The sequence below is a fragment of the Prionailurus viverrinus genome, chromosome B2 (genome assembly GCF_022837055.1).
Source record: "Prionailurus viverrinus isolate Anna chromosome B2, UM_Priviv_1.0, whole genome shotgun sequence".
NCBI lineage: Eukaryota > Metazoa > Chordata > Mammalia > Carnivora > Felidae > Prionailurus > Prionailurus viverrinus.
Window position 1 is genome coordinate 130,766,341 of NC_062565.1, and position 20,951 is coordinate 130,787,291.

Below are 20,951 nucleotides of genomic sequence, written 5' to 3' on the forward strand. Positions count from 1 at the left end.
TGCTACGATAAATATGTATAATTCAGGATGGTTAATAAGAAAACTTCAAGTCAAATAAAACCTCACTCTGTAATATTAATACACTGTTGACCCTTAGAGAGTGTGGGGGTTAGGAGCACTGACCCCCCCCAACCTCACACAGTTGAATATCTATATATACTTTTGACTCCCCCAAAGCTTAACTACTAATAGCCTGCTGTTGACCAGAATTCTTACTGATAACATCAGTGATTAGCACATGTTTTGTATGTTATATATATCATATGCTATATTCTTACAATAAAGTAAGCTAGAGAAGAGAAAATGTTATTAAGAAAATCTTAAGAGAAAATACATTTATAGTACTGTGCTGTAAGAAATCCATGTATAAATTGATTCATGCGGTTCAAACCTGTGTTGTTTAAAGGTCAACTGTATTATCTAACATAAAATACCTGAGGTTACTCAATTGAGAATTTAAAATTTAAAATTCTGTAAACATAATATGTAATGTTATGTATGCCCAATCTTGAGTCCTAGTGGATGATCTTGGACTTGAATTTTACCGTAGTTTTGTCCATGTTTTTGCTTTCCTGTTTATTTATAGGCAAAATAACAACTCATAATATATTTAAATAATGAGTGAAGTCCCCAAGTTATCCTAAGCTAACAAAAGACCACCAGGTATTCTGTGTCATTTCTTCACATTGTGTTTATGACCCAGAGGTGACAATTTGAGAATGAGGAATAAAATACGTATGTTGAGAATTTGGAATTGCTTTGAGAATTACTTTGGGATTAGTTTGAGAGAATTATTTTGAGAGAAGAGAAGGAAAAATGCCAGGAAAAATGATAAGAGAGAAAAGATGAGGCCTTGGTATCTTTAAAGGGGAAGATGAAAAGATGGAAATAAAGCTTAAAAATTGAAATGCTCTAAAAATGATGTCCGAGATGACTAAGGGGTCTGGGCAGAAATAGCCCAGAATCCGAAGTTTGGATAAGAATGCTTTTCTTTGGCAGAGTCCAACATTATTACCTTGGTTATTTTTAGATTCCTTAACATATCTTTTAAATCATGAGATATTTCAAACTTCTAGAAAAGTACGGGTAATACTATTAATACCTATTTACATATCCTTCAGATATTAATGTTAACATTTTACCCTATCTTTCCAGATCTTGTTTTTAAAATAAAGCAAATTAGCATTCAGACTATATTTCCTTCTTTCTATCCCATCTCATGTCTCTCAATCCCTGTCTTTAAGTAATCATCATCCCGGAGTTAGTATATATTCTTCTCATCCATGTGTTTATATGTTTAATATATACACTTATGTTATCACTTGCTCTGTAACACACCTCACTGATATATAGAGCTTTATAAAAACAACCATTTATTCAGAAAAAAATTTTTTTTGATGTTTTTAATGTTTAATTCGTTTTGAGAGAGAGAGACAGAGTGAGGTGGGGGAAAGGGAGAGAGAGGGAGACACAGAATCCGAAGCAGGCTCCAGGCTCTAAGCTGTCAGCACAGAGCCCAACGCAGGGCTCGAACTCATGGGTCACGAGATCATGACCTGAGCCAAAGTCGGACACTCAACCAACTGAGCCACCCAGGTGCCCCCCAAAATAACCATTTATTATTTTATTATTTATGATGCTGTAGGCTGATTTGGCCCAACTGAATGGCCCTTCTGCTCCATGTGGTATAGGGAGAGCTCACTCGGATAGCTGTGTTCAACTGGGAGCTCCGCTGGGGCATTCACGATGGCCTCTCCTCCTGCAGGTCTTTCTCCACATGGCCTGTTTTATGGCTTCTGGGCACTGGGCAGCTGGTTTTTAAGAGGGAGAGAGCAGAAACTGCTAGTCCCCTGAGAGGCTAGGTCTGCAGTTTGGTAGAGCATCACCTGTGGAACATTCTTTTGTTCTAAGCAGGTTGCAAGGCCAACCCACATCCTAGGGGAGGAGAAAACAATGTCACCACTTAATGGGAGTAGCAGCAAAAAATGTGTGGTTATCATTAGTCTGCCATGGTTATCATTAGTCTATCATTAGTCTCTGGCCATACATTAGTTACATTCTTCGCTAATGCAAAATGCACTTAGACTCTCAGGGACTCCCAAAGTCTTATCCAGTACAGCACAAGCTCAGAATCCACTGTCTTGTGATCCACATCAGGTCCACATGCAGATGTGGCTCCTTGGAGCAGTTTCTTAAGGTGCAGGTGTGTGGGAGCAGTGCCTCTGGATCTGGTGACCTAGGCACGAAAAAGACAAGTTACCTGCTTCCCATATACCCAACATACAATGGCAAGGATGGGCTCAGAAAAATCTCAGTGGACACTTCCATTCAAAAAAGTTGGGGGAATAGAGGGTAAATAACTGTCACTGGTAACGGTGACTCAAAATTTAATAACAGTGATTCTGGAATCCAGCCAGGCACATGTGTGTAGCCCATGCCCCACTTCAGGGGCAGGAGCCGTTGCTTGAATAGGGCCCAGTGGCTTCTTGAGAGTGCCTCTCTGGGAGCCATCTTTTTTTCCCCCCATAAGAAATGGGTTCTTTTTAAAAAACTTTTTAAATGTTTATTTATTTGAGAGAGAGAGCAAGCAAGCAGGGGAGGGGCAGAGAGAGAGACACAGAATCCAAAGTAGGCTCCAGACTCTGAGCTGTCAGCACAGAGCCCTATGCGGGGCTCAAACCCATGAACCTTGAGATCATGATTTGAGCCCAAGTCGGATGCTTAACTGACTGAGCCACCCAGAAATAGGTGCCCCAGAAATAGGGTTCTGCTGGCAGTGAAGTAGATCTCAGTCTGCTTTCTGTCTGTAAAAATTAGGGGACTAGACACCTCTTTTCCCTTTTATAGTCTTAGCCAGGGGTTGGTAAATTACAGCCTCGGGATTAAATCTGGTTTGTGGACTTTTTCTGTATGGCTTGTGAACTAAAAATGGTTTATATATTTTTAAAAGGGTGGTTCAAAAACCAAAACAACACACATACAATAAACAAAAAAGAGTCTGTGACAGAGACTGAATGTGGCCTGTGAAACCTAAAATATTTACTGTCTGGCTTTTTATAGAAAAACTTGCTGTCCCCTGACTTGGTAAACACACCCCCTGGGGAGTACGCACTGGAATGTGCTTTCTCTTAGTGGGTCTGAAAGAGAACAACTCAGGAGGCTCCCTGCGGAACTCTTTCTCCTAAATTTATCAATTTTTTTTTTAAATTTTTTTTTAACGTTTTATTTATTTTTGAGACAGAGAGAGACAGAGCATGAACAGGGGAGGGGCAGAGAGAGGGGGAGACACAGAATGGAAGCAGGCTCCAGGCTCTGAGCCATCAGCTCAGAGCCCGACGCGGGGCTCGAACCCACGGACCGCGAGATCGTGACCTGAGCTGAAGTCGGATGCTCAACCGACTGAGCCACCCAGGTGCCCCATAAATTTATCAATTAAATAGGCTCTTCCTATAGATGAAGGGGCACTTTCTCTCATAATTTTGCTTCTAGAAAATGGAGTGTAAGTTTATCCCCCTGCCCCCCAAATTCCCCATAGGAATGGGGAATAAATAATTGTAACTAATATAGTGAGACAGTATAACTCCATTTGGTTCAGATGTGACTCTCTTCGTATATAGACACATACATAAGAATTTAGGAGAAAATAGGAAAGAGTATACTGCAAATTGTTATATCCGTTAGCTCTGAGTTGGAATAGCATAGACCTCAGAGAGTTCTAATTTCCTCTATAATTATTAAAAAGTGTTGCAGTTATGAGTACTTCTTACTTTTCTATTAAAAAAAAACCCAAACTAATAATGTTTCCCTCCTGGTTTCTCCTACTAATTATAGTTTATTTTTGGCATTTGAACAGATCCTTGGAATTTTTTTTAGCGTACAGAGGGAGGCAACCCATTTCTCTTTGTCCCATGACCCCCTCCCCTCCCAACTGGTCTAATACGATTTGTTAAAGAATCTTATTTCTTTTCACTATTAAAAAAAAAACCCCAAACTAATAATGTTTCCCTCCTGGTTTCTTCTACTAATTATATAGTTTTATTTTTGGCATTTGAACAGATCCTTGGAATTTTTTTTAGCGTACAGAGGGAGGCAACCCATTTCTCTTTGTCCCACGACCCCCCCCCCCCCAACTGGCCTAATACGATTTGTTGAAGAATCTTATTTCTTTTCACTTATTTGAAATTCCATGTTCATCAGTTCCTAAAGACGTATCTAGAGATACATCGCTTATTTAAATGACTTCTTACACAATTTAACTTTTTTATTGCCCACTGCAGGAGGTATGGTCTTGCTGGATTGAACTGCTTCACTATTTGGATCTGGAGACCACTTGGCTGAGCACTTTGGAGGAGCGGATGAAGAGCACAGAGGCACTGCCCGAGAAGACAGATGCCGTCAATGAAGCACTGGAGGTGGGAACCTGTGTTATGGGTGGTGGTTCTCTCTGTTGCCATGAGGCCAAATGAGCATTCACATGAGGAACATGGCTCTTTCTGTGGACAAACACATCGGCTTTCTTGGTAGCATTCAGTGTGACTTCTGTCGTCTGAAGTATTTATACAATCATGTATATTTAGATTACGTTGAGCCATGAACTCAGCCTCTTGGGGTGGTTAGCGGTTTGATAATTAGTACATTTAGACATTAGTACATTTAGTAAACACCCTAATGATTTTCCAGCTTGTTTTTGCCAGTCCCCGGATAAAACTCTGCCGCATGCTATTAGGATAATTGTTCTCTTGTTTCTTCATGAAGTTATTTTTGCTCATTGGACAGTGGCAACCACGGTGTTTTCAGTGGCTCTTGCTCTGTTCTCTTTAGACATGAAAAGCTGGGGACAGGTTAGAGGGGTCAGTATGTGAGGCCTGGGATCCTGTCCTAGGAGGTTGTCCCCAGGCCTAGGCTTGAGCTCTATGAGACCAAGAAATGTGCCTGCTTTTTCATTGTTCCCAAGTTACCAGCACAGTGTGTGACACACGATCACTTAATAACTATTTCTTCAGTGGATTAAAATGTGATGAGGGTAGCTTTGCCTAAAATAAAAGAAGAGGAAGAAGGTATTTTTCCTTTTAAAACTGAAGGGACACAGTGTGGTAATTGAGTGGGTGACTGGACTGAAGGTCAGAAACAAGTCAAATGTGGTACCTAAAGTCAAAGAGCCAGATGCTTGCTTGTTGGAGAAAAAAAGATTGATTCTCAAATAAAATAGCAGAGTGAGAGATGGAGAGATGGAGAGAGTAAAAAAAAAATATGGAAAGCGTACTTTAAAAATTTTTTTTCAACGTTTTTTATTTATTTTTGGGACAGAGAGAGACAGAGCATGAACGGGGGAGGGGCAGAGAGAGAGGGAGACACAGAATCGGAAACAGGCTCCAGGCTCTGAGCCATCAGCCCAGAGCCCGACGCGGGGCTCGAACTCCCGGATCGCGAGATCGTGACCTGGCTGAAGTCGGACGCTTAACCGACTGCGCCACCCAGGCGCCCCGGAAAGTGTACTTTAAAAACGATTTTCCTGGGGCACCTGAGTGGCTCAGTCAGTTAAGGGTCCGACTCTTGATTTCGGCTCAGGTCATGATCTCATGATTTTGCGAGTTCAAGCCCCGCATTAGGCTCTGGGTGGACAGTGCGGAGCCTGTTTGGGATTCTCTCTCTATCGCTCTGTCTGCCCCTGCCCCGCTGGCATGCACAGGCACGCACTCTCTCTCTCTCAAAATAAGTAAACTTTAAAAGACATAACATATTTTCCTAATATGAGAATTAAAACACCTGCATTCTAGAAATAAAGAAAATGGAGAGATATGTAAAACAAGATAGGCATTTTTAAACATTTTGGCATATTTCTTCCTAATTATTAGTTTTTGAAAATCCATCCACCCTGGAAGGCAGTACATTATAGTAATGGATAAAACCCTATAGCGTCATAACATTGGAACCTTAGGTCTTTTTACTGTGTGTTTTTGTACTTAACCTCTGTGAGCTTCAGTTTTCCCATTGTAATATGGGAATGATATTTAGCCCATATAACTAATTAGATTTATGTATATAAAGTGGGTACATAAAACAGCATCTAGCTTTCTGTGTATGTTGTAGAAAAATGAGTACCTGCTTTAGTAATATAATCCATTAACAATTTGAGATAATTTTGCTTGTATGGTATTATCTTCTGCTTTTAAACTTTGCATCACACCATGAACTTTTACCCATGTAATTAATAATTACTGAAATTATTTTTATGCAATTATAGTAACATGGATCATCATTCGTACTGAGTTTTCAACTTTACATATTTATTAATACCATGCTGGATATTTATGTAATCATCTGCCTCATGTTTAATCTTTCTCCTTACATAGATTTCTAGAGAATGGAATTACTTGTTTAAAAAAGTAGACATTTTAAGATCCTTGGTATATTTTGCCTCAGTAAATGCATGTATTTTTTCTTCTCCCGTCTAGTCTCTGGAGTCTGTTTTGCGACATCCAGCAGATAATCGCACTCAGATTCGAGAACTTGGCCAGACTCTGATTGATGGAGGGATTCTTGATGATATAATCAGTGAGAAACTGGAGGCTTTTAATAGTCGATACGAAGAACTGAGTCACTTGGTAAGAATTGGGACATGCAGGGGTGTTGATTAGGTGTTACGATATAGAGCTCACCTCAAGAACTTATACCAAGAGGAAGAGTTGATAACCAACATTAATAGAAGTGTTTATGGCTTTAAAATACCAAGTGGAGAAGAGTAGACCTAATACTTCAAGGGAAGCAGAACTTGACGATTAAAAAATCTGTCTTTGAGATTGTTTCTACTTACGGACTATTTAATTTCCTTTAAGGATCATGTTATAGCCATAAGTATTATAACTCATATTATACTAGTAAATATTAGGACCATCCACGTTTGACATAATTTGCTATTATAAAATGCCCTAATCCCTTCGACACCTATCCAGAATATATCACAACATCCATGTTCATATCAGTAAGTAGAGAAAAGAGATTGTTTCTTTATAGGAGGTTTGGATAGATATTACATGCTTTCGAACACATACTAAATAATAATGATTGATGCTTAGGTTATGAATAGCATCAAGCTTACTCCAAAAGTGCAGTAGACAGTGGTTCAACATATATGTAAATCTGTTGAACTTGACACTTTGGACAAAAAGAGATTTATATATTCATTCTACTGATAGACATTCTTGCTCTATTTTATACTGTTATTGGTAGGCTTATTGAGGATTCCTAAAAATGCCCTAAATTTGTAATAAGTGACATTTTTGTTCTCTGCTTAATGTGTTATGTGGGATATCTTTACTTTCTTTCTTTTTTTATTGAGGTATAATTGAAATATAACATTATATTACTTTCGGGTACACAACATAATGATTTGATATTTATATACATTGTGACATAATCACCACAATAAGTTTAGCTAACATCCCTCATCTTACATAATCCCAATTTTTTTTGTGTGATGAGAACTTTTAAGATCTACGCTCTTAGCACTACCAATCTGTTCTCATATCTATGCGCTGGTTTTTTGTTTGTTTTAGATTCCACATGTAAGTGGGATTGCGTGCTATTTGTTTTTCTCTGACTCATTTCACTTAGCATAGTGCCCTCAAGAGCATTTTTATACTTTATCATTGTATATAGAAAGAAGTAAAAATTAATAATTCACTGTAAGATGGATCAGTTACTAGAAAAATCTTTTCACTGTTATCATTGCTAGTTATTATTTATTTAAAATGTAGGCCAGAGTTTTACACTAGACTTTCATAGTCTCTTTCTATTCTTGGTGGCCAGAACATAAGGGTTTCCTTATATTCAGCTCTTTATCTTTGTGCTGAGTGACTAATGATTCAATTTTTCCCCTGTGTAGGCAGAGAGCAAGCAGATTTCCTTGGAAAAGCAACTCCAGGTCCTGCGGGAAACTGACCACATGCTTCAGGTCTTGCAAGAGAGCTTAGGGGAGCTGGACCAACAGCTCACAACGTACTTGACTGACAGGATAGATGCCTTCCAGGTTCCTCAGGAAGCTCAGGTACTGCTGTGGATTTGAGGGCTTTTGAGTCATAAAAAAGGCATGTGTAACTGTCTCCTCACCTGCGAGAGAACTGGCCCCCCTTGCCGTTCCAGACCGAGTCAGTGAGAGAGGCTGACCTTCCTCACAGAGCAGGATTGGGTTCTGGAGTTCTTTTGGTCTCTGTGTGAGACCCTGGCACATGATCATCATTGTAAAATTACAGTTATGAAGTTGGAAAATTCCTTCTTTATAAATAAGTGGTGAACACTAGAAGTGACAAATGCGAAGACCTTAGTGTGTGTCCCCCCACGGTAGTCCTGCAATTCAGGGGGCCTGTGTTACTATTAAACTTACTAAAGCCTATATAGGGGTCAGCATATTCTTATGTACTGTGTGACTCTATGGAACTTTTAATAATAAAAAAAAAAATTCTCCCCTTTCTAATCTCTTTGTAGAAAATCCAAGCAGAGATCTCGGCCCATGAGTTAACTCTGGAGGAGTTGAGAAAAAATGCACGTTCCCAGCCTCCGACGTCCCCAGAAGGCAGGAACGCCAGGGGAGGAAGTCAGATGGATGTGCTCCAGGTGAAGAGGGCAGGCAGCTTCTCTCCACTTTTTGATGTGTTGGGCATAAAGAAAAATTGCAAAGAACTGGTTACTTGGATGTCCTTGGTCGTCTTTGTTTATGACGTAAACAGTGGCATGGGAGTGACGTATTGGAGGTGCATTGTATCCCTGGAAGGGCAGCAGAAACAAAATATTGAATCTGATTTTATAGTTGAGTTGAGAAGAGAGAGCAAGCTAGATTTAGAAGTCATCTTTGTATAGATTTTTCCATGAATGCAAGCCTCTGTCGGTTCTGGTGTGGCTGGTGCACTGGGCTGGCTGAGAGCCCGTGATGGAGCACTGCTGAGAGTCCATTAGTGATGGAGGTGAGATTGACCTGGACTCTGAGCTTGTGGTCAAGGGCACTCTGAGTTTTAGGTTCCTGAACTACAGCTTTCAAACAGGTGAGAAAATTTGTGAAGCTTTCATTCCAGCGAGGCCAGCTTCGCCCTTTATTATATCTTCAGCCTCTACACTGTCAAGTAATTCGGGACAGTGGGCTGTGGAGTTCACTCAGGTGATTGGGAAGCCTCACTCAGTTCCTTTAAGGAATGTTTGTCTTGCTGCTTTTTCCTACAGCTTTTCAGCAGTATGTGTTGTGCTAATACCGTCTGCTGAGACAGATTGCCGTTCTGATGCAAATTGCTTATTATGTCCATTTATGCAAACAGAGGAAACTTCGAGAGGTGTCCACAAAGTTCCAGCTTTTCCAGAAGCCTGCTAACTTTGAACAGCGCATGCTTGATTGCAAGCGTATCCTGGATTGTGTGAAAGCAGAGCTTCATGTTCTGGATGTGAAGGATGTGGATCCTGATGTCATACAGAACCATCTGGACAAGTGTATGGTGAGGTCATCGGTGGATAATGTGTCCACTGGGTTTTCCAGCTGCTCTTATGGCTTCACCTAGTGCTTACATACATGGTTCATTAATAATTGCTAGTCTATATTGAGCTAAGAATACAGAGTGATGGTGAAAAACAGGTTAAAAATAAGAAGTGTGGTCCTGTCCTTCAAAGAAATTAAAAGAGATAAGACAGACAGGTAGGAGAAAGTAAAATCAATTATTACAATGTAACAAGATAAGCTAGAATAGACATGCATATAACATGACTTAAAAAACAAGGGAAACACATCTTAATCAGAGTATGAAGTTAGGGAAGGTTTTGGCAGAATGTGACTAATAAGCTAAATTCTAAAGGATAAATTTGAGTCAGCTAGAAGAAGCGTACTTAGAATAGATGTTAGGAATATTACAATGTAAAAGAAAATCATTTTTAAGGAAAGTCAAACTTTAAATTTTAACTTATAAAGTTTAAGCCTAAAATATGAAAGACAAAATTATACTTAGAATGGATGTCAGGAATATTATAACATAAAAAAACCATTCTCTAGGAAAGTAGAATTTTAAATTGACGTTTAAGCCTAAGATGTAAGACAAGAAATTATTTATAAGGCGTTATTACTATTTTAGTCTAGAACTTTATAACTCAGTTGAATAGAAATTTAAAAATAATGTGGCTAAGTGTACACGATCTTAGAATTAGTCTTCTCCTTAGGAGAGTCATGAGGAGGCTTAAGATGACCCCGGTTAAGACAAAAGTCTGGGGGAGTTTGTGCGTTTCAAAATTGCTTTCTCCATGTGTATTGCACACTGCAGGTTTGCATACTCGAAAACTGAAATGTGTGGAAGGATGAACAAATAGGATAAATGTGTGTGTGTGTATGTGTGTGTGTGTGTGTGTGTGTGTGTGTGTGTGTGTATAAGTACGGGTGTGTGTCTGTTGTGAGTATACATGTAAGCATTTATTTATTTAATGAGATATAGAGAGCAAAAGAGCAAGCCTTGTCCTTGACCTTATGTAACTCAGTCCACTGGTCTGTTACTATGTGACAATGCCATGTGAGATGTTTCAGGTCAAGATCATGAGTGAGAAAAACAAGAGAACTTGCCCAGGTAAAAGTTTTTAGTTTCAAGTGACTAGGATGAGGAGGCCTCTGAATTTGACCTAATCACTCCAGTTTCTTAAAGTTACATACCTCTTGCTATATTGAATTTTTATACATCTTTTCATCATATAAGTAATGCATGCTTATTGTGGTAGACTGGTACTTCAGAGAATTTTAAGAAAAAAAGTTAATGTTAATACTTCCAAATGTCAACAGCCAGAAATATGGCCAGTGTTAGCTTCATTCTAGTAAGACCATTTGTGATTTTTAAAAATGTAATTTAAGAAATGATAGACATTCAGGTTTTAGTCTTAATGTTTTTCCATTTTATGCAGGAAAAATGTTTTTATTATTCAGTACTTTCATGAACCTAGAAAACACACGTTTGACGTTTTTTAAATAAGTATAATCTCTATTAGTTTATTTTCTTATCTGATTTTAAAAAGATAATACAACCTTGATTTCATTTCTCTCCTCCTTTGAACCAAATCTGAGGCAGATAAAGCCCTTTGATCTCCATAGTTACTTTGTAGCTGTCAATATGTGGAAGCTATGTTTTGAAATGTTTCCAATTAGCAACTTTTCACCACAGTGTGTAAAATGTGCCTTGTTCTCTTTTAAAGAAACTCTATAAAACTTTGAGTGAAGTCAAGCTTGAAGTGGAGACTGTAATCAAAACAGGAAGGCACATTGTCCAGAAGCAACAAACTGACAACCCCAAGGGGATGGATGAGCAGTTGACTTCGCTGAAGATTCTCTACAATGACCTGGGTGCCCAGGTAAGGGCAGCTGCAGTGCTAGCCTGTTTTGCTCTCATTTATATATTTTAAAATCTTACTCTTAGGGGAAGGCGTGTTTGAATTTTATAGCACTAATAATAGTGTTTTCTTTTTTTAAAATTTTTTAATGTTTATTAATTTTTGAGGGGGTGGGGGAAAGAGAGAGAGAGGCAGAGAGACAGAGAGAGGGAGACATAGAATCTGAAGCCATCAGCACAGAGCCTGACACGGGGCTTGAACTCACAGACTGTGAGATCATGACCGAGCCCAAGTCGGATGCTTAACCAATTGAGCCACCCAGGCATCCCAATAACAGTGTTTTCAATTATTCCAGTATTTTTTTATTATATTTCATTAAATCTGTATGTTAATAAATATTACAATGATGAATGATTGTATAGAAATTTGCTTTTAATATTTAATCCAGACTCATTTTTAGATATTCTTTTTTTGTTGTTTTGTTTTAAGATTATTTATTTATTTATTTATTTATTTATTTATTTATTTATTTTGAGAGAGAGAGCATGAGAAGGGGAGGGGCACAGAGAGAGAGAGAGAGAGAGGGAGAGAGAGAATACCAAACAAGCTCCACACCATCAGTGCCGAGCCCGATGTGGGGCTCGAACTCATGAACCATGAGATCATAACCTGAACTGAAACCAAGAGTCAAATGCTTAACCGACTGAGCCACTCAGGCGCCCCTTTTATATTTTCAATGGCTAGTCACATTTCATAAGTTATTCTACAAAAACTCTACCAATAATAATAGCCCCTTTATAAACTCAAGTTACTGTTCCTTGGATTTCTGAATTGAATAGTCTACTGAGAAATATTAAAACATCAAGACTCTGATAAATAGTAAGTGACAGGAAATTCACATTAATCTAGCAGGATCTAAAATCCTTTCAAGAAACACCTATAATTTGGGCATCTTAGTGAATCTGTGGGGGAATTTTTGGTCATTTATTTTGAGTAACTATATTTAGCAGGTTTAATGTCTTCTCTTATTGAGAACTCTGCCCTGAAGTTAGGAAAACAAAACAAAACAAACAATGACCACCATGTTTAAGTGAAAGTTTATTGGCAATGTTGGAAAGCTGGGTTAGATAATATTTTAGGTCCTTCTTGGATTATTACATATTACCTAAGTTTCTACATCAGCCCCAAGAACACTAGCTGAAACTTTGTTATCATTTTCAGATCAGTAAGAATGAGCAGTGCATATATTTCCTGGACAACTTTTGACTTCACTTCTGCAAGATAAAATTGCTGATGTGATATGTTTGTATCATTTTGATACACTGCACATCTGGAGCACATAATGTAGAGCTTCTTTCTGTTATTAAACACCTGAAGTTTTTTTTCTAATCAAATATTATTGTATTTATTCATCAACAAGGCATTTTATGGATGGCAGTGGTAGTGTTGCTGGTTTTAATATTAATTCTCTAGTTGTAACCATGGTTTTGGAGTTAAGCCATTTTCTCATTCAACACAGTTGAGACTTTACTGTGTGTCAGGTATCACAGAGGCAGTAGTGATACAGTGGTGAGCAAAAACATAAATTATCTTTGTCTGCTAGAACTTAGGGTAGTGAAGGAAGAAAACATTAAACAAGTAGTCATACAAAGTAATGCCACATTAGCAGTCTGAAGTGTTATGAAGGAATGTGTATGGTGCTTGAAGGGTACAGGTAATTAGCAACTTGGCCTGGTCTGGAGTTATGAAAGCTTCCTTGAAGAAGTGGTGCATAAGCCGAGATCTGAAGGATGAGTAGGAATAGCCTCCTGAAAGCAGTGGAGGAGTCTTCTAGGTTGACGGAATGGTATGTGTAAAGGCCCTGTGGCAGGAGGCAGATGGTACATCTGTGTGGCTAATGCAGAGATAGCAAGGATGGGGAACATGGTGCTGGAGTGAGGGGCGAGACGAGCACACTAGTGTCTTAGAGTTGTGATAAAGGTTTAATCTCAAGAGCAAGCTCGTATATTTGCTTTTAAAAGGTCACTCACTGCGGTTTGGTGGATGAATTGGATAAAGGCAGGGATGGATGTGAAGAGAGCAGTTAGGAAGTCACTGTCGCGCTCTTACTGAGAAACAGTGGTGGCGTGAACTAGGGTGGAGCGGTGGAGATGGTGGGGGTGGATTGACTCAGACATATTTAAGAAGTGAAATGGGTAGGACTTGGTGATGGAGTAGATGTGGGAGTACAGGGGAGAGGGAGATGAAGGATGACCCCTAGGTTTCTAGCTTGGTTACGTGGGAGATCATGGTGCCATAATTGGGAGGAGGCTCTGGAAGGAGAGGCAGAAACATGGAAAAATTATAAGCATGTATTGGGCATGTTCACATTTTAAGTGCCTTTGTGAAAATGAATTAAATATATCAGACACTCACAAAGTTATTCAAGTCTAGGGAATATATCTGGGCTGACGCTAGGAATTTTATGAGTCATCTGCATAGAGATGGTAATTAAAGTTTTCAGTGATGAGATTGTCTAGGGACAGGATATAGTGTGAAAGAAAAGCCTATATGAGCCACAAAATAAAAAATAAATGAGTGGGATTACAGCACACTTGATCTTAGCCAAAAGGCCGAGAAGTGATTGAGTGGGACTACATTAAACCAAAGAGCTCCTGCACAGCAAAAGAAACCATCAACGAAATGAAAAGCCAGCCTACAGAATGGGAAAAAAAAAATGTTTGCAAGTCGTATATATAATAATGGGTTAATATAAAAAAATATAAAGAACTCATACAGGTCAATAGCAAAAAAGCAAATAATCCAATAAAAAAATGGGCAGAGGACCTGAATAGGCATTGTTCCAAAGAAGACATAGAGTGGATCAAGAAGTACATGAAAAAGTGCTCAAACATGACTAATCATCAAGGAAATGCAAATCAAAGCCACAGTGAGATATGACCTTACACCTGTTAGATGAGTAGTGTCAAAAAGAGATAATTCCCAAGAGAATGTGGAGAAAAGAGAAACCTTGTGCACCACTGGTGGGAATGTAAATTGGTGCAACCACTGTGGAAGGCAGTATGCAGATTCCTAAAAAAATTAAAAATAGAACTACCCAATGATCTGGTAATTCCACTTCTAGGTGTATATCCGACAGAAACAAAAAGATTACATTGAAGAGATATCTGCACCCTCATGTTGACAGTCACACTATTTAGAATTGCCAAGGCAACTGCAAAGGAAACAGTCAACAAAACTAAAAGGCAACCAACGGAATGGGAAAAGATATTCGCAAATGACATATCGGACAAAGGGCTAGTATCCAAAATCTATAAAGAGCTCACCGAACTCCACACCTGCAAAACGAATAATCCAGTGAAGAAATGGCAGAAAACGTGAATAGACACTTCTCTAAAGAAGACATCCAGATGGCCAATAGGCACATGAAAAGATGCTCAACGTCGCTCCTCATCAGGGAAATACAAATCAAAACCACACTCAGATATCACCTCACGCCAGTCAGAGTGGCCAAAATGAACAAATCGGGGACTATAGATGCTGGAGAGGATGTGGAGAAACGGGAACCCTCTTGCACTGTTGGTGGGAATGCAAACTGGTGCAGCCGCTCTGGAAAACAGTGTGGAGGTTCCTCAGAAAATTAAAAATAGGGGCGCCTGGGTGGCACAGTCGGTTAAGCGTCCAACTTCAGCCAGGTCACGATCTCGCGGTCCGTGAGTTCGAGCCCCGCGTCAGGCTCTGGGCTGATGGCTCAGAGCCTGGAGCCTGTTTCCGATTCTGTGTCTCCCTCTCTCTCTGCCCCTCCCCCGTTCATGCTCTGTCTCTCTCTGTCCCAAAAAAAATAAAAATAAACGTTGAAAAAAAAAATTAAAAAAAAAAATTAAAAATAGATCTACCCTAGCAGTAGCACTGCTAGGAATTTACCCAGGGATACAGGAGTGCTGATGCATAGGGACACTTGTACCCCAATTTTTGTAGCAGCACTCTCAACAGTAGCCAAATTATGGAAAGAGCCTAAATGTCCATCAACTGATGAATGGATAAAGAAGTTGTGGTTTACATACACAATGGAGTACTACGTGGCAATGAGAAAGAATGAAATATGGCCTTTTGTAGCAACGTGGATGGAACTGGAGAGTGTGATGCTAAGTGAAATAAGCCATACAGAGAAAGACAGATACCATATGTTTTCACTCTTATGTGGATCCTGAGAAACTTAACAGAAGACCATGGGGGAGGGGAAGGAAAAAAAAAGAGAGAGAGAGAGAGAGCCAAAGCATAAGAGACTCTTAAAAACTGAGAATAAACTGAGGGTTGATGGGGAGTGGGAGGGAGGGGAGGGTGGGTGATGGGGGTGCAGATACCTCTTCAAAATACTGATTGTTGTTTCCTGTGGATATATACACCAAAGTAGGATCACTGGATCATATGGTATTTTTATTTTTAATGTTTTGAAGAACCACCATACTGTTTTCCATAATTGTATACTTGAAATCTGCTAAAAGAGTAGATGATCCATGTTTTCACTACAAAAAAAGGTAACTATTGGAGATGATGGGTGCATTAATTAGCTTGATTATGGTAATCATTTCACTTAAGATGATCACATGGTACAAACGAAATATGCATCTATGAAACTACAGTCAGTAGCAAGAAGTGGTAACACCAGGAGAGTTCTGGGACAGGAAAGCCAGGGAAAAAGGGTATTTTGAGAATGAGTGTAGGCACTGGTTTTGAATTCTTGAACATTAAATATGACGTCCATTTAAAAATGTCCATTTAGATCTGTTGCCCTTGGAGTCATTATTGAGCTTAGCAGAGGCCTTTTCTGTGAAGTGATAGGGACAGAAGCCAGAATGGGAGGAGGTAAGAAATGTGAGGGAGGTAAGAAAATGGTTTTGAGGACTGGTGAGGGAAAGATAGGACAGAGGATGATCTTAAGGGAGTTGGAGCCAAGGAAGGGAGTTTTGCTTTTTTTTTAAAAAACATGAGAGACTTGAGTATGTTTCATAGCTGATGGGAATAATCCTATTGAGAGGGAATGGTTGAATATCTAAGAGGGAGAAGGATAAATGCATAGGTAAAAGCTTTACAACTTGAAACTGCTTAATTCAGTATGCACTAGGTCTTAAAATGTATTGATTAGACTAGGAAGAGCAGATTGTTATAAATTGAACTGTAAATTATTTTCTTCTTGGAATATACAAATCTTTGGTAGCATTAAGTTTTATGATGATTGTATAGCTGCCTGGGCATGTCAAAGTCAGATAAGATCCTTTGAATACCTAATATCTTTTAATATAAATCATGTATTTGTCTCCTAAAGTCTGCATTGAGGGGCTATTAATTTAAAGTCATGAATTTTAATTAAACTCTGTAGGAAAAAATATTTCACTCTTAAGAAGGAATTTAATAATGATCAATCCTTGAGGTATGAAAGAGTAAAAATGAACCTAGGGGACCAAAAAAAAGAAATGTAATTCCGTGTTACTTATTAAGAAAATTCAGTCTTTATGTCATTCAAGAAAATTTCATCTCATACATGACTTATCTCTCTACTACTTTTGCAAATTGCATCTACCTATGTGCACATAAAAAGAACACATTTTTACTTATGTATTGTGTTGTGATGCCCTTAAAAATGTTATCTCAGCTTTAGATTATGAATGATACTTTGAGAGTACCATCATGTAGTGTAAGGGGTCAGACCAGGCTCAACCAATGGCCATGCCACCCTGATCATGGCTTTAGCATCCTTAAGCTTCACCCCCCTGATCTGCAAAGTAGAAGGGATAGGGCCTATCACAGAGGCTGTTGTGGGTTTTATTGTATAGCATGTATAAGATTCTCTAGTGTAACATGGGAGCTATGTTAAGAGCCTGGTAGGGGCGCCTGGGTTGGTTAAGTGACCGACTTGATTTTGGCTCAGGTCATGATCTCAAGGTTCATAAGACCGAGCCCTGTGTTGGGCTCTGTGCTGACAAGGTGTAGGTGGCTTGGGATTCCCTCTCCTTTCTCTCTCTCTCTCTCAAAATAAATAAACATTAAAAAAAGAGCCTGGTAAATGTTAGTTCAGTTGATTTTGCTTTTTGTCAACCACAAAAACAATTTAATAATAGAGGTTTATGTTGCAAAGTTATTTATTATATTTTAAGTTAAATAGTTAATTACAAAACATAATTATGAAAATCATGCTATTCCCCCCTCAAATTTCTAGGCCAAAGTATATGTGTGTGTGTGTGTGTGTGTGTGTGTGTGTGTGTGTGTGTGTGTTTTAAAGTTTATTTATTTTGAGAGAGAGAGAGAGAGAGAGAGATCATGAGTGTGTAAGAGGGGCAGAGAGAGAGGGAGAGAGAGAGAATCCCAAACAGGCTCTGCACTGTCAGCATAGAGCCGGATGCAGGGCTCAATCTCACAAACTGTAAAATATGACCTAAGCTGAAATCCAGAGTCAGATGCTTAACCAACTGAGCCACCTAGGAGTCCTGTGTGTGTTTTTAAACAGACTTCTTTGAGAGGACTGTAAGGCATCTTCTGTTTAAAATAATAAAAGATACCATTTACTGATTCCTTAATTTTGTTACAAGGACTGGGCCAAGTCCTTTGTCATTTAATACTCTGTTGACAACTTTTGAGGGCTTTGCCTCTGCCAAGGTCACTTAGAAAGGAAGTGGGAAGAGCTAAGATGAAAGGCCAAGATTGCCTGACATTTAACTTCTATGGTATATTGTCCTCCTGTGGAGATGTAAGAATGGAGTGATTCTAGGTGTGAGAGAGAAGGGTTATGTATGTCTTGGGGTTTAAGTATGAGTAGAGTTTGGATCTTTAGTTATTACTTGGATTCACTCCTATCATGTTTATTTCTCTCTCTCTCTCTCTCTCTCTCTCTCTCTCTCTCTCTCTCTCTCAATCCCTCCCCTTTTCAGGTGACAGAGGGAAAACAGGAACTGGAAAGAGCATCACAGTTGGCCCGGAAAATGAAGAAAGAGGCTGCTTCTCTCTCTGAATGGCTCTCTGTCACTGAAGCTGAGTTGGTACAGAAATCCACTTCAGAAAGTTTGCTTGGCGACTTGGATATAGAAATCTCCTGGGCTAAAGTAAGTTGTAGTTCAGGTTACCTGCCAGTATTATGCCAGGGTCACCTGTGGCATTTTGTTCAGGATGTCATTTATCTCCATTTCATATTAAACATAGTCTTTTCTTGTTTCCCATTATTTTTCCACCTCTGTGTGTTAAGAAAGAAGAAAATATTAAAAACAACAATTTTTAAGAAGATATTCCTACTTTGATTCCAAAAGCATTAAACTCATGGCTCATCAGTAAGGCCTTTATAGTCATTGAGCTTATGTGGTACTTGAAAACAATCATTGCCTTCAAAATTGGTGACACTTTTTGAGTATTCATTTTTCACAAAGAATTGTGCTGAATTTATTTATTAATTCTCTATAGTAACTTTTGTGCCAGCAACAAATCTTCCTACTGCAAACTACCTGATATAAAGAGCATAGGAACAGAATTAAAAAAAAAGAAAACCAATAAAAGATCTAAGAGTTTTCTGTAGCTCTGTAGTAATTTTGAAATCACAGAGATTAGAGAGTAGATTTGCCAATTCTCCCTTTTGAGGTGGACAAAGAATTGAATAGAACACAAAGTAGTTTTATTTTTAACCAATGCATTCTCTTTTCCTAAATTTATTTCCCAAGAAGCATGTATACTAGAGATACATGCTGAGTATGAATGTTCGATACGGTGACAGAAATTTATTTCAAGTCACAGGTATCAGTTTTGACATCTACAGGTGTTTGCTTGTGGGAAGTGAAGAGAAGGTCCTGGGTGATACAGCTGCTTCTTAATTTGAATACTTCGTGGAGAGGACCCTTGAAAGCAAGTCCAGATACGAGGCAGTAGAATCGCTCAAGAAAAGTATAGTTCTGTGTGGGCTGTGTGAGGTGACAAGGGTGTGGAAGAGGGGATGTAGGAAGGAAAGGAAGAACGCTGGAATTCATGGGTGTGCCGTGGAATTCGTGGGTGCAAAAGCAAAGGCACCCCCAATTTTTTTTTGTTAAATTTAAGTTTCTCTTTTTTTTTTAAATTTTTTTTAATGTTTATTTATTATTTTTGAGAGAGAGAGAGAGAAGTGGAGGGGCAGAGAGAGATGAAGACACAGAATCCGAAGCAGGCTCCAGGCTCTGTGCTGTCAGCACAGAACCCGATATAGGGCTTGAACTCAGAAACCATGAGATCGTGACCTGAGCGGAAGTCAGACACTTAACTGACTGAGCCACCCAGGCGCCGCTGCTAAATTTAAGTTTTTCAAGGAAATATTATCTTCTTTGTACATTTTGAAAGCTGTTATTTTCTTATGTTTTTAAAAATTTACTTATTTGAGAGAGTGAGTGCACACGAGAGTGTGGGAAGGCCAGAGAAAGAAGGAGAGAGACAGAATCCTAAGCAGGCTTCTTAGGATTGTCAGTGTGGAGCCCAATGCGTGGGGCTCAAACCCATGAAACCTGAGATCATGACCTGGGACAAAATCAAGTCAGACACTCAACCAACTGAGCCACCCAGGCACCCTGCCATTACTTTCTTATTAATAACTGAAGTCCTATAGGCTAATTGAATGACACATGCATAGTGTAATTTAAAAAGATAGAAGCAGGGCTCCTGGGTGGCTTAGTCAGTTAAACGTCTTGACTCTTGATTTCAGCTCAGGTCATGATCTCACAGTCCTTGGGACAGATCCCCCAGTGGGGTTCTGCACTGACAGTGCAGAGCCTGCTTGAGATTCTCTCTCTGTCCCTCTCTCCCTGCCCCACCCTCACTCTCTCTCGCTCTATCACTCTCTCTCTCAAAATAAATAAACTTTAAAATAAGAAGACAGAAGCAAAAATAATTTATAATCCAAGAATATACTGCTTTCATTTTAGTTTTTTATAGGCACATACATACAAACATGCATGGCCACAAACATTTACAAATAATTATATTGTGTCTAATGTTTTTTGACCTTGTTTCGAAAAACCTTTATCTTTAATATTCTACTTGCAAGTATTTTTGTATCACACATTGGAGAGGCATGGTATTTTATTGTGTACTTTTTATTGTCCCATTCCCATTTATTTCTATAAATTAGTGCCAATTTTCACTATTGTAAAAAGTGCTGTGAAGCTTAATCATAGCATACATTTATAATTATTTCTTGAGGAAAAATTCTTAGCCTTAAAAATATTGGCCAAGGGATATATTGATTTAAAATTCTAATACATACTATGAAATTGCCCTTCAGAAATGTACCCACCAGCTGTGAGTGAGAATTCCTACTTGCTTAACAGCAGGCAAATACCATGTTTTAGTTATGTACTACATTTTCCAAAGGTTAGAGGCCATTTATAGCTCTTTTTAAAAAATTGCCTTTTTGTCATTTTGACCATTTTGGTCTTTTCATTTAGAGCTCTTGACCTATTGCAATTATAAATACTTAGTGTGTTGTATATTGTTCCACTTTTCTTAATCTTTTTTATTTTTCATTTATTATTATTATTTTTTTTTTGCCATTGCGCTTTCCTTTCTGTTCTGTATGTTTTTTTTTAAACCACTGTATTATGTATTTT

The 20,951-nt window shown here is 38.7% G+C and overlaps 1 protein-coding gene across 5 annotated transcripts in view; it reads left to right on the forward strand.

Moving 5' to 3' along the window:
- The window catches only part of UTRN (utrophin), a 481,942-nt gene that overhangs the window by 143,804 nt on the left and 317,187 nt on the right, over positions 1–20,951 (forward strand). For all 5 annotated transcript variants that reach the window (XM_047859243.1, XM_047859241.1, XM_047859244.1 and 2 more), the window contains 7 exons: positions 4,278–4,412; positions 6,456–6,605; positions 7,886–8,047; positions 8,485–8,613; positions 9,306–9,479; positions 11,206–11,361; positions 18,267–18,437. In XM_047859243.1, the coding sequence (XP_047715199.1) occupies positions 4,278–4,412; positions 6,456–6,605; positions 7,886–8,047; positions 8,485–8,613; positions 9,306–9,479; positions 11,206–11,361; positions 18,267–18,437 (1,077 nt within the window). The remainder of the gene's footprint in view (positions 1–4,277; positions 4,413–6,455; positions 6,606–7,885; positions 8,048–8,484; positions 8,614–9,305; positions 9,480–11,205; positions 11,362–18,266; positions 18,438–20,951) is intronic.